The 13,706-nt window shown below is 39.7% G+C and overlaps 1 protein-coding gene across 1 annotated transcript in view; it reads left to right on the top strand.

The window, feature by feature from the left end:
* The window catches only part of LOC133623675 (adenylate cyclase type 8), an 81,323-nt gene that overhangs the window by 17,613 nt on the left and 50,004 nt on the right, over positions 1-13,706 (top strand). Inside the window, exons 5-8 of the mRNA XM_061986956.1 lie at positions 2,100-2,230; positions 4,846-4,957; positions 5,028-5,155; positions 6,642-6,800. Of these exons, the coding sequence (XP_061842940.1) occupies positions 2,100-2,230; positions 4,846-4,957; positions 5,028-5,155; positions 6,642-6,800 (530 nt within the window). The remainder of the gene's footprint in view (positions 1-2,099; positions 2,231-4,845; positions 4,958-5,027; positions 5,156-6,641; positions 6,801-13,706) is intronic.

Here is a 13,706-nt window from a genome sequence, read left to right on the forward strand (position 1 = left end):
ACTTCGTCCAGCTCCTCCCGGGGGATCCCGAGGCGTTCCCAGGCCAGCCGGGAGAGATAGTCTTCCCAGCGTGTCCTGGGTCTTCCCCGTGGCCTCCTACCGGTCGGACGTGCCCGAAACACCTTCCTAGGGAGGCGTTCGGGTGGCATCCTGACCAGATGCCCGAACCACCTCATCTGGCTCCTCTCGATGTGGAGGAGCAGCGGCTTTACTTTGAGCTCCCCCCGAATGACAGAGCTTCTCACCCTATCTCTAAGGGAGAGCCCCGCCACTCGGCGGAGGAAACTCATTTCGGCCGCTTGTACCCGTGATCTTGTCCTTTCGGTCATGACCCAAAGCTCATGACCATAGGTGAGGTTGGGAACGTAGATCGACCGGTAAATCGAGAGCTTTGCCTTCCGGCTCAGCTCCTTCTTCACCACAACGGATCGATACAGCGTCCGCATTACTGAAGACGCCGCACCGATCCGCCTGTCGATCTCACGATCCACTCGTCCCCCACTCGTGAACAAGACTCCGAGGTACTTGAACTCCTCCACTTGGGGCAAGATCTCCTCCCCAACCCGAAGATGGCACTCCACCCTTTTCCGGGAGAGAACCATGGACTCGCACTTGGAGGTGCTGATTCCCATCCCAGTCGCTTCACACTCGGCTGCGAACCGATCCAGCGAGAGCTGAAGATCTTGGCCAGAGGAAGCCATCAGGACCACATCATCTGCAAAAAGCAGAGACCTAATCCTGCAGCCACCAAACCGAATCCCCTCAACGCCCTGACTGCGCCTAGAAATTCTGTCCATAAAGGTTATGAACAGAATCGGTGACAAAGGGCAGCCTTGGCGGAGTCCAACCCTCACTGGAAACGTGTCCGACTTACTGCCGGCAATGCGGACCAAGCTCTGGCACTGATTATACAGGGAGCGAACTGCCACAATAAGACAGTCCGTTACCCCATACTCTCTGAGCACTCCCCACAGGACTTCCCGGGGTACACGGTCGAATGCCTTCTCCAAGTCCACAAAGCACATGTAGACTGGTTGGGCAACTCGGGCGGATCTCATCCACCCCCAGGGCCTTGCCACCGAGGAGCTTTTTAACTACCTCGGCAACCTCAGCCCCAGAAATAGGAGAGCCCACCACAGATTCCCCAGGCCCTGCTTCCTCATAGGAAGACGTGCTGGTAGGATTGAGGAGGTCTTCGAAGTATTCCCTCCACCGATCCACAACATCCGCAGTCGAGGTCAGCAGAGCACCATCCCCACCATACACGGTGTTGACACTGCACTGCTTCCCCTTCCTGAGGCGGCGGATGGTGGTCCAGAATTGCTTCGAAGCCTGCCGGAAGTCTTTTTCTATGGCCTCCCCGAACTCCTCCCATGTCCGAGTTTTTGCCTCCACGACCGCTGAAGCCGCACACCGCTTGGCCTGTCGGTACCTGTCTGCTGCCTCAGGAGTCCCATGAGCCAAAAGAACCCGATAGGACTCCTTCTTCAGCCTGACGGCATCCCTCACCGCCGGCGTCCACCAACGGGTTCTAGGATTACCGCCACGACAGGCACCAACTACCTTGCGGCCACAGCTCCAATCGGCCGCCTCGACAACAGAGGTACGGAACATCGTCCACTCGGACTCAATGTCCAGCACCTCCCTCGTGACATGTTCAAAGTTCTTCCGGAGGTGGGAATTGAAACTCTCTCTGACAGGAGACTCTGCCAGGCCATGTAACACAGTGGTAAAAATGCCCCTCTGACAATTTTTTGCAATGTTAACATTAAATTCTAAGTTCATGATTATTTGCAAAAAAAAATACGTTTCTCAGTTGGAACATTAAATATCTTGTTTTTGTCGTCTATTCAATTGAATATAAGTTGAAAAGGATTTGCAATTAATTGTATTCTGTGTTTATTTACGAATTATACAACGTACCAACTTCACCGGTTCTATTTGAAGGCACACAGGTGCGATTTTGCAGCTAATTGTCCATGTCATTGACCCTTCGTCCCATTGTTATACAACTTTGAGGATATCTGTATTTCATACACTTTGTCGATTTAGTCCTTGACTTTCTTCTAAGATTGTCGCTCCCCTCTTAAACATTTCAGGAGCGTCTCGTATTGTCAATCTTGCCAAGATTTGTGGCCCTGGAAATGATCACCGACATGAGTTCCCTGGAAGACGAGCTCAATCCTCAAGAGTTTCACAAGATTTACATTCATCAGTATAAGGATGTCAGGTGAGAGTATAATATTCTCCTTTGTGTAGTTCTCATCCCTATCGTAGCAAAACTGTGTTTACATGAGCGTACACTTTTATAAAGACCTTGTGTCAGAAAAATTGTATGTAAATTATCCCAAAACTTTCCGTTCACTGAGTTGCCAATGAACAGACAAGAGGCTGTTTTTGCTGCACCAAGCAAAGGCTTGGAAAATTCCATTGTGTACGATGGGGGGTTATCTATTGATAAGACCTGCCCAAGCTGAATCCAGGACCAGCCCAAGCCTGAGGCATCTTTTTCTTTTGTGTTAATGTGACCGAAAACAATGACTGTTTACATACTCCCCATTCCTTTAGAACAGTGGTTCTCAAACTTTTTTTGTCATCCCCCACTTTGGACAAGGGGGAGTTTTCAAGCCCCACCTGCCCCCATCGCCCCAACAGAGCGCTAATGCCAAGCTTTAACATTTTCAAATTTATTGAACATCAAGTTGTATACATTCGAACTCAATAACATAAAATAACATTAAGTTCAATAATAAATAAAATAACTGTGCAGCTGTGGTATAACTTGCATCAAGTTCAATAATAAATAAAATAACGTCCATCAAGTTCAATAATAAATAAAACAAAAGTGTTATAACTTGCATCAAGTTCAATAATTAATCAAAAAAACTGTTATAACTTGCATCAAGTTCAATAATAAATCAAAAAAAGTGTTATAACTTGCATCACGTTCAATAATAAATCAAAAAAAGTGTTATAACTTGCATCAAGTTCAATAATAAATCAAAAAAAGTGTTATAACTTGCATCAAGTTCAATAATAAATAAAAAAAAGTGTTATAACTTGCATCACGTTCAATAATAAATAAATAAAAAGTGTTATAACTTGCATCAAGTTCAATAATAAATCAAATAAAAGTGTTATAACTTACATCAAGTTCAATAATAAATCAAAAAAAGTGTTATAACTTGCATCAAGTTCAATAATAAATCAAAAAAGTGTTATAACTTGCATCAAGTTCAATAATAAATCAAAAAGTGTTATAACTTGCATCACGTTCAATAATAAATCAAAAAAGTGTTATAACTTGCATCAAGTTCAATAATAAATCAAAAAAAGTGTTATAACTTGCATCAAGTTCAATAATAAATAAAACAAAAGTGTTATAACTTGCATCAAGTTCAATAATAAAAAAAAAGTGTTATAACTTGCATCAAGTTCAATAATAAATCAAATAAAAGTGTTATAACTTGCATCAAGTTCAATAATAAATCAAATAACTTGCATCAAGTTCAATAATAAATAAAAAAAAGTGTTATAACTTGCATCAAGTTCAATAATAAATAAAACAAAAGTGTTATAACTTGAATCAAGTTCAATAATAAATCAAAAAAAGTGTTATAACTTGCATCAAGTTCAATAATAAATCAAAAAAAGTGTTAACTTGCATCAAGTTCAATAATAAATAAAACAAAAGTGTTATAACTTGCATCAAGTTCAATAATAAATCAAAAAAAGTGTTATAACTTGCATCAAGTTCAATAATAAATCAAATAACTTGCATCAAGTTCAATAATAAATCAAAACAAGTGTTATAACTTGCATCAAGTTCAATAATAAATCAAATAACTTGCATCAAGTTCAATAATAAATACAATAAAAGTGCCACTTTGCAATCTTTGAAAAAAAAAAAAGGAGGAGCTACGCATTTGGCAAGACAGGGCAAGTGACAGCACTTTCCCCCAGGAGAGCCACCTTGCTTCACTGTGAAACAGCACGGCTGTATGATCAGCTCCCATTTCCTCACACAGTGCAGAGAACAGTCGCGCTTTCAGTGGTCGTGTTTTGATCAAATTTACCGCGCTCACAACATCTGTTAAAACCTCATTGAGTTCGGGGCTGAGCTGCCTTGATGCGAGTGCTTCCCGGTGAATGACACAGTGTGTGCCCGTCACATTTTTGTTTCTCTGCAAGCACTGGCTCTGGCTCGATGACCTTTGAGGTGCGAGTCACAAATGTATATATTTGTGTAATTGTGATCCACACATTAGCCTGCTACCCATCCGCGCGAAAGTTTGTTCCGCTTAGCCCCGCCCCCATTAGTTACTGTTGCTATGTCTGTCAAACTTTCGCTCGTACCGAGAAATATAAAGCCTACAGTAAAAATAAGTACCGGTAATTTCCATTTATTTATATAGCGGATTTCACAGACAGAATCACAAAGTGATTTACAGTGTGTATAGAAAATGAAAGCATAGTAAAAAAAAATAATCTAAGAATATAATAATTTAAAAAAAAATTTTAAAGTGAAATTTCCTCCCGTTCCTCGCGCCCCACCTGTCATGTCTCTATTCCCCACCAGTGGGGCGCGCCCCACACTTTGAGAAACGCTGCTTTAGAAGCACATGTTGTTATGTAAACAGGGAAAGTCCAAATAAAAAGAGGTGGCGTACAATCTTACGCCAGAGCGTGGGTGACACTAAGAGGTTACAGATTGACACGTTTCTCAATTGAGCCAAATTGAATTCTGTCTCTGTTTATTTCCTTGCTTCTTGTCTTGTTTAATAGATGTCATCGATGTTTGAACCTGACACCTTCTATACATGTTTCTCTTTCTCTACCCTGCAGCATACTTTTTGCAGATATCAAGGGCTTCACTCTGTTATCCATGAACTTATCAGCTCAGGATTTGGTTCGAACCCTCAACGAGCTCTTCGGACGCTTTGACCGTTTGGCTGAGGTACGAATCAGACCATGTTCAGTCCCTAACATTTTATTGCCATTAATGTGTTACCGTAATCAATGTTCAGGAGCACCAGTGTCTGCGCATTAAGATACTCGGAGACTGTTACTACTGCGTGTCAGGAGTTCCAGAACCCCAACGTGCCCATGCCCGTCACTGCGTCGAGATGGGCCTGGCTATGATCAACACCATACGGTGAGTCCGACTACAGGCTACCTGGCAATTGTTGCGTTTTGTACCAGTTGTTCCTCCCAGGGAATTCAAGTCACAAGTCGCTCCCAAGCTCTTTACGACACTTAAAGCTGAGTTGAAAAACCACCAGAGACAGAATAGGTATTTTGTAATACATTTGCAAAGCTTTGCATATACATTCAGACCAGTCCAGCATAGAACATACAATTGCGTCGCCAAGATGGTCTGCCCCCCTCGACCAAAACCCCTCTCCTCTTAAGTCTCTCTTCCTTCCCCCCCTGGCAGTCATGTCTCTCTAGCCAAAACAAATGCTTATTATCGCTCTCTCTAACATTCCTCACTTCAAGGTTAAGCACACAGTTTTGCAGACAACCAAAAGACCACATTTGGAAGAAAAACACTAGCTGTTTTGTAATATGACAATGAAATGAAAAGAAGTAACACTTAAATTCGGATATATGTAAATATCTGCCTCCGACACTAGACACGGTGGTTTTTGATAAGTTTGCAGCTACTAACGCAGGCCTCGGCTGCGTTGACCCTGGATCTCAGGAAACAGAGTGGACCGACACCAGCAGATGACATGGCACCCCAAACCATCACCCAACCATGCAAATTTTGCATTTCCTTTGGAAATCGAGGTCCCAGAGTCTGGAGGAAGACAGGAGAGGCACAGGATCCACGTTGCCTGAAGTCTAGTGTAAAGTTTCCACCATCAGTGATGGTTTGGGGTGCCATGTCATCTGCTGGTGTCGGTCCACTCTGTTTCCTGAGATCCAGGGTCAACGCAGCCGTCTACCAGCAAGTTTTAGAGCACTTCATGCTTCCTGCTGCTGACCTGCTCTATGGAGATGGAGATTTCAAGTTCCAACAGGACTTGGCGCCTGCACACAGTGCAAAATCTACCCGTGCCTGGTTTACGGACCATGGTATTTCTGTTCTAAATTGGCCCGCCAACTCCCCTGACCTTAGCCCCATAGAAAATCTGTGGGGTATTGTGAAAAGGAAGATGCAGAATGCCAGACCCAAAAACGCAGAAGAGTTGAAGGCCACTATCAGAGCAACCTGGGCTCTCATAACACCTGAGCAGTGCCAGAAACTCATCGACTCCATGCCACGCCGCATTAACGCAGTAATTGAGGCAAAAGGAGCTCCAACCAAGTATTGAGTATTGTACATGCTCATATTTTTCATTTTCATACTTTTCAGTTGGCCAACATTTCTAAAAATCCCTTTTTTGTATTAGCCTTAAGTAATATTCTAATTTTGTGACACACGGAATTTTGGATTTCCATTTGTTGCCACTTCAAATCATCAAAATTAAATGAAATAAACATTTGAATGCATCAGTCTGTGTGCAATGAATAAATATAATGTACAAGTTACACCTTTTGAATGCAATTACTGAAATAAATCAAGTTTTTCAAAATATTCTAATTTACTGGCTTTTACCTGTATACTAACATCTCTGGTCACTCGCCAATGTCAGGTCTGTACGGAAGCTGCTCCACTTCGACATGGACATGAGGATTGGCATCCATTCGGGCTCTGTCCTGTGTGGGGTGCTGGGACTGCAGAAATGGCAGTTTGACGTCTGGTCCTGGGATGTGGGCATCGCCAACATGCTGGAGGCAGGCGGGATACCAGGGTGAGTGGCGCTTCGCCTTGTTGTGACGTGCTACAATCACTGGAGAGAAGTACCCTATTGACCCAAATATAAGATGACTACTCTTTTTCAAGACCCTTTTTAGGAAAATAATACATTTTTAGGACAAAATCAACATCAGTGAAGATAAAGAGTGCAAAATAAGGATGCCGTATTTTCCGGACCATAGGGCGCCGATGAGCGGGTCTAGTCAGGTTTATTTTCATACAAAAGGCGCACCGGTTTATAGGGCGTATTAAAGGGGTCATATTTTTTTTTCTTTTTCTAAATGTATAAGACTTTCTTATTCAGAATTACCTCTTAGATAGATAGGTCTTTATTGTCATTGCACAAGTACAACGAAACGTACATACACTACTGAAATGCTCTCACATAAACAACTGAAATCTTTTTCTCTCGCACACTACTGAAACACTCTTATACACACTACTGAAATGCTCTCACAAACAACTGAAATGTTTTTCTCTCACACACTATATTGAAACACTCTTATACATACACTACTGAAATGCTCTCACATAAACAACTGAAATGTTTTTCTCTCACACACTACACTGAAACACTCTTATACACACTACTGAAATGCTCTCACATAAACAACTGAAATGTTTTTCTCTCACACACTACACTGAAACACTCTTATACACACTACTGAAATGCTCTCACAAACAACTGAAATGTTTTTCTCTCACACACTATATTGAAACACTCTTATACACACTACTGAAATGCTCTCACATAAACAACTGAAATCTTTTTCTCTCACACACTACACTGAAACACTCTTATACACACTACTGAAATGCTCTCACATAAACAACTGAAATGTTTTTCTCTCACACACTACTGAAACACTCTTATACAAACTACTGAAATGCTCTCACAAACAACTGAAATGTTTTTCTCTCACACACTATATTGAAACACTCTTATACACACACTACTGAAATGCTCTCACAAACAACTGAAATGTTTTTCTCTCACACACTATATTGAAACACTCTTATACACACTACTGAAATGCTCTCACATAAACAACTGAAATCTTTTTCTCTCGCGCACACTACTGAAACACTCTTATACACACTACTGAAATGCTCTCACAAACAACTGAAATGTTTTTCTCTCACGCACACTACTGAAACACTCTTATACACACTATTGAAATGCTCTCACATAAACAACTGAAATGTTTTTCTCTCACACACTACACTGAAACACTCTTATACACACTACTGAAATGCTCTCACATAAACAACTGAAATGTTTTTCTCTCACACACTACACTGAAACACTCTTATACACACTACTGAAATGCTCTCACATAAACAACTGAAATGTTTTTCTCTCACACACTACACTGAAACACTCTTATACACACTACTGAAATGCTCTCACATAAACAACTGAAATCTTTTTCTCTCACACACACTACTGAAACACTCTTATACACACTACTGAAATGCTCTCACATAAACAACTGAAATGTTTTTCTCTCACACACTACTGAAATGCTCTCACAAACAACTGAAATGTTTTTCTCTCACACACTATACTGAAACACTCTTATACACACTACTGAAATGCTCTCACATAAAAACTTAAATGTTTTTCTCTCACACACACACACACACACACACTACTGAAACACTCTTATACACACTACTGAAATGCTCTCACATAAACAACTGAAATGATTTTCTCTCACACACACTACTGAAACACTCTTATACACACTACTGAAATGCTCTCACAAACAACTGAAATGTTTTTCTCTCACACACTATACTGAAACACTCTTATACACACTACTGAAATGCTCTCATATAAACAACTGAAATGTTTTTCTCTCACATACACACTCCTGAAACACTCTTATACACACTACTGAAACACTCTTATACACACTACTGAAATGCTCTCACATAAACAACTGAAATGTTTTTCTCTCACACACACTACTGAAACACTCACACACACACTACTGAAACACTCTTATACACACGACTGAAATGCTCTCACATAAACAACTGAAATGTTTTTCTCTCACACACTACTGAAACACTCGTATACACACTACTGAAAGGCTCTCACATAAACAACTGAAATGTTTTTCTCTCACACACTACTGAAACACTTTTATACACACGACTGAAATGCTCTCACATAAACAACTGAAATGTTTTTCTCTCACATACACACTACTGAAACACTCTTATACACTACTGAAATGCTCTCACATAAACAACTGAAATGTTTTTCTCTCACACACTACACTGAAACACTCTTATACACACTACTGAAATGCTCTCACATAAGCAACTGAAATCTTTTTCTCTCACACACACTACTGAAACACTCTTATACACACTACCGAAATGCTCTCACATAAACAACTGAAATCTTTTTCTCTCACACACACTACTGAAACACTCTTATACACACTACTGAAATGCTCTCACATAAACAACTGAAATGTTTTTCTCTCACACACTACACTGAAACACTCTTATACACACTACTGAAATGCTCTCACATAAACAACTGAAATCTTTTTCTCTCACACACACTACTGAAACACTCTTATACACACTACTGAAATGCTCTCACATAAACAACTGAAATGTTTTTCTCTCACACACTACTGAAATGCTCTCACAAACAACTGAAATGTTTTTCTCTCACACACTATACTGAAACACTCTTATACACACTACTGAAATGCTCTCACATAAAAAACTGAAATGTTTTTCTCTCACACACACACACACACACACACACTACTGAAACACTCTTATACACACTACTGAAATGCTCTCACAAACAACTGAAATGTTTTTCTCTCACACACTATACTGAAACACTCTTATACACACTACTGAAATGCTCTCATATAAACAACTGAAATGTTTTTCTCTCACATACACACTCCTGAAACACTCTTATACACACTACTGAAACACTCTTATACACACTACTGAAACACTCTTATACACACTACTGAAATGCTCTCACATAAACAACTGAAATGTTTTTCTCTCACACACACTACTGAAACACTCACACACACACACACTACTGAAACACTCTTATACACACGACTGAAATGCTCTCACATAAACAACTGAAATGTTTTTCTCTCACACACACTACTGAAACACTCGTATACACACTACTGAAAGGCTCTCACATAAACAACTGAAATGTTTTTCTCTCACACACACTACTGAAACACTTTTATACACACGACTGAAATGCTCTCACATAAACAACTGAAATGTTTTTCTCTCACATACACACTACTGAAACACTCTTATACACACTACTGAAATGCTCTCACATAAACAACTGAAATGTTTTTCTCTCACACACTATACTGAAACACTCTTATACACACTACTGAAATGCTCTCACATAAACAACTGAAATCTTTTTCTTTCACACACACTACTGAAACACTCTTATACACACTACTGAAATGCTCTCACATAAACAACTGAAATGTTTTTCTCTCACACACACTACTGAAATGCTCTCACAAACAACTGAAATGTTTTTCTCTCACACACTATATTGAAACACTCTTATACACACTACTGAAATGCTCTCACATAAACAACTGAAATCTTTTTCTCTCGCACACTACTGAAACACTCTTATACACACTACTGAAATGCTCTCACATAAACAACTGAAATGATTTTCTCTCACACACACTACTGAAACACTCTTATACACTACTGAAATGCTCTCACAAACAACTGAAATGTTTTTCTCTCACACACTATACTGAAACACTCTTATACACACTACTGAAATGCTCTCATATAAACAACTGAAATGTTTTTCTCTCACATACACTACTGCAACACTCTCACACACACTACTGAAACACTCTTATACACACGACTGAAATGCTCTCACATAAACAACTGAAATGTTTTTCTCTCACACACACTACTGCAACACTCTCACACACACTACTGAAACACTCTTATACACACACGACTGAAATGCTCTCACATAAACAACTGAAATGTTTTTCTCTCACACACACTACTGAAACACTCTTATACACACTACTGAAATGCTCTCACATAAACAACTGAAATGTTTTTCTTTCTCACACACTACTGAAACACTCTTTATACACACTACTGAAACACTCTTATACACACTACTGAAATGCTCTCACATAAACAACTGAAATGTTTTTCTCTCACACACACTACTGAAACACTTTTATACACACTACTGAAATGCTCTCACATAAACAACTGAAATGTTTTTCTCTCACACACACTACTGAAACACTCTCACGCACACTACTGAAACACTCTTATACACACTACTGAAATGCTCTCACATAAACAACTGAAATCTTTTTCTCTCACACACACTACTAAAACACTCTCACACACACTACTGAAACATTCTTATACACACTACTGAAATGTTCTCACATAAACAACTGAAATGTTTTCTCTCACACACACTACTGAAACACTCTTATACACACTACTGAAATGCTCTCACAAACAACTGAAATGTTTTTCTCTCACACACTACGCTGAAACACTCTTATACACACTACTGAAATGCTCTCACATAAACAACTGAAATCTTTTTCTCTCACACACACTACTGAAACACTCTTATACACACTACTGAAATGCTCTCACATAAACAACTGAAATGTTTTTCTCTCACACACTACTAAAATGCTCTCACAAACAACTGAAATGTTTTTCTCTCACACACTATACTGAAACACTCTTATACACACTACTGAAATGCTCTCACATAAACAACTGAAATGTTTTTCTCTCACACACACACACTACTGAAACACTCTTATACACACTACTGAAATGCTCTCACATAAACAACTGAAATGTTTTTCTCTCACACACTACACTGAAACACTCTTATACACACTACTGAAATGCTCTCACATAAACAACTGAAATGTTTTTCTCTCACACATACTACTGAAACACTCTTATACACACTACTGAAATGCTCTCACAACTGAAATGTTTTTCTCTCACACACACTACTGAAACACTCTTATACACACTACTGAAATGCTCTCACAAACAACTGAAATGTTTTTCTCTCACACACACTACTGAAACACTCTTATACACACTACTGAAATGCTCTCACAAACAACTGAAATGTTTTTCTCTCACACACTACTGAAACACTCTTATACACACTACTGAAATGCTCTCACAAACAACAGAAATGTTTTTTTCTCACACACTACTGAAACACTCTTATACACACTACTGAAATGCTCTCACATAAACAACTGAAATGTTTTTCTTTCTCACACATTACTGAAACACTCTTTATACACACTACTGAAACACTCTTATACACACTACTGAAATGCTCTCACATAAACAACTGACATTTTTTTCTCTCACACACACTACTGAAACACTCTCACGCACACTACTGAAACACTCTTATACACACGACTGAAATGCTCTCACATAAACAACTGAAATGTTTTTCTCTCACACGCACTATTGAAACACTCTTATACACACTACCGAAACACTCTTATACACACTACTGAAATGCTCTCACATAAACAACTGAAATGTTTTTCTTTCTCACACACTACTGAAACACTCTTTATACACACTACTGAAACACTCTTATACACACTACTGAAATGCTCTCACATAAACAACTGAAATGTTTTTCTCTCACACACACACTACTGACACACTCTTATACACACTACTGAAATGCTCTCACATAAACAACTGAAATGTTTTTCTCTCACACACACTAATGAAACACTCTCACACACACACACTACTGAAACACTCTTATACACACGACTGAAATGCTCTCACATAAACAACTGAAATGTTTTTCTCTCACACACACTACTGAATCACTCTTATGCACACTACTGAAATGTATGTAAGAGGTAATTCTGAATAATGTCCCTAACGGCCCCTCATACTTCCTTGTGGTCTACATAACATGTACCGGTAATGGTGGTTCTTTGGTCAAAATGTTGCATAGATGATGTTTTACACATCATCTTCAAGTCGCTTTCTGACAGTCGCTTCCGGATGCGCCGTTTTGTGGGCGGTCTTATTTACGTGGCTCACCTTCGACAGCGTCTTCTCCCCGCCATCTTTGTTGTAGCGGTGTAGCGTGCAAGGACGGGAGTGGAAGAAGTGTCAAAAGATGGAGCTAACTGTTTTAATGACATTCAGTCTTTACTTTAATCAATAACGGAGCAGCATCTCCTCATCTGGAAACAACAACAAGGAAATGTGTCCCGTGAAAAACCGTCCGACCGGAACTCTCTGATAACTAAAGTTCCTTGGGTGAATAATGTAAACTCACCACACCGGTATGTTTTAGTGCTTTCATGGCGAGTTTACTGACAGATATAAGTAAGAACCTTACACAATTTTATATTAAAAATGGCAACAGCGGAGGATGAATGTCCCATAACAAGAAGATGGAGAAAAAGAAGAAGCTTATCGACTACAAAGGGGGACGCGCGCACATTTTCAGGACTTATGCAGATCCCAAATACAGATCAGTAGGTACCAGAAGGTAAGAAAAGTTGCTTTTGCATAATATTGCGAAACAAAACGATAATATGTCTTACCTTATACACACACCATAATAATACTGGTATGTTGAAGCACAGTACAATCCATCAAGCGGTGCGACTTCATAGCTTACCAAAGTCCTACTAAAACATTTTGATAGATTTTTGAGCGCCGTGTGTAATGTTCTATATTTTCAATGGAACATATACAATTTTGGTGTTGTTTACTTGAGTCATATAGCAGTCTACACGTATCTCTTATGTGTGACTGCCATCTACTGGTCACACTTGTC

Source organism: Nerophis lumbriciformis, linkage group LG26 (assembly GCF_033978685.3).
Source record: "Nerophis lumbriciformis linkage group LG26, RoL_Nlum_v2.1, whole genome shotgun sequence".
NCBI lineage: Eukaryota > Metazoa > Chordata > Actinopteri > Syngnathiformes > Syngnathidae > Nerophis > Nerophis lumbriciformis.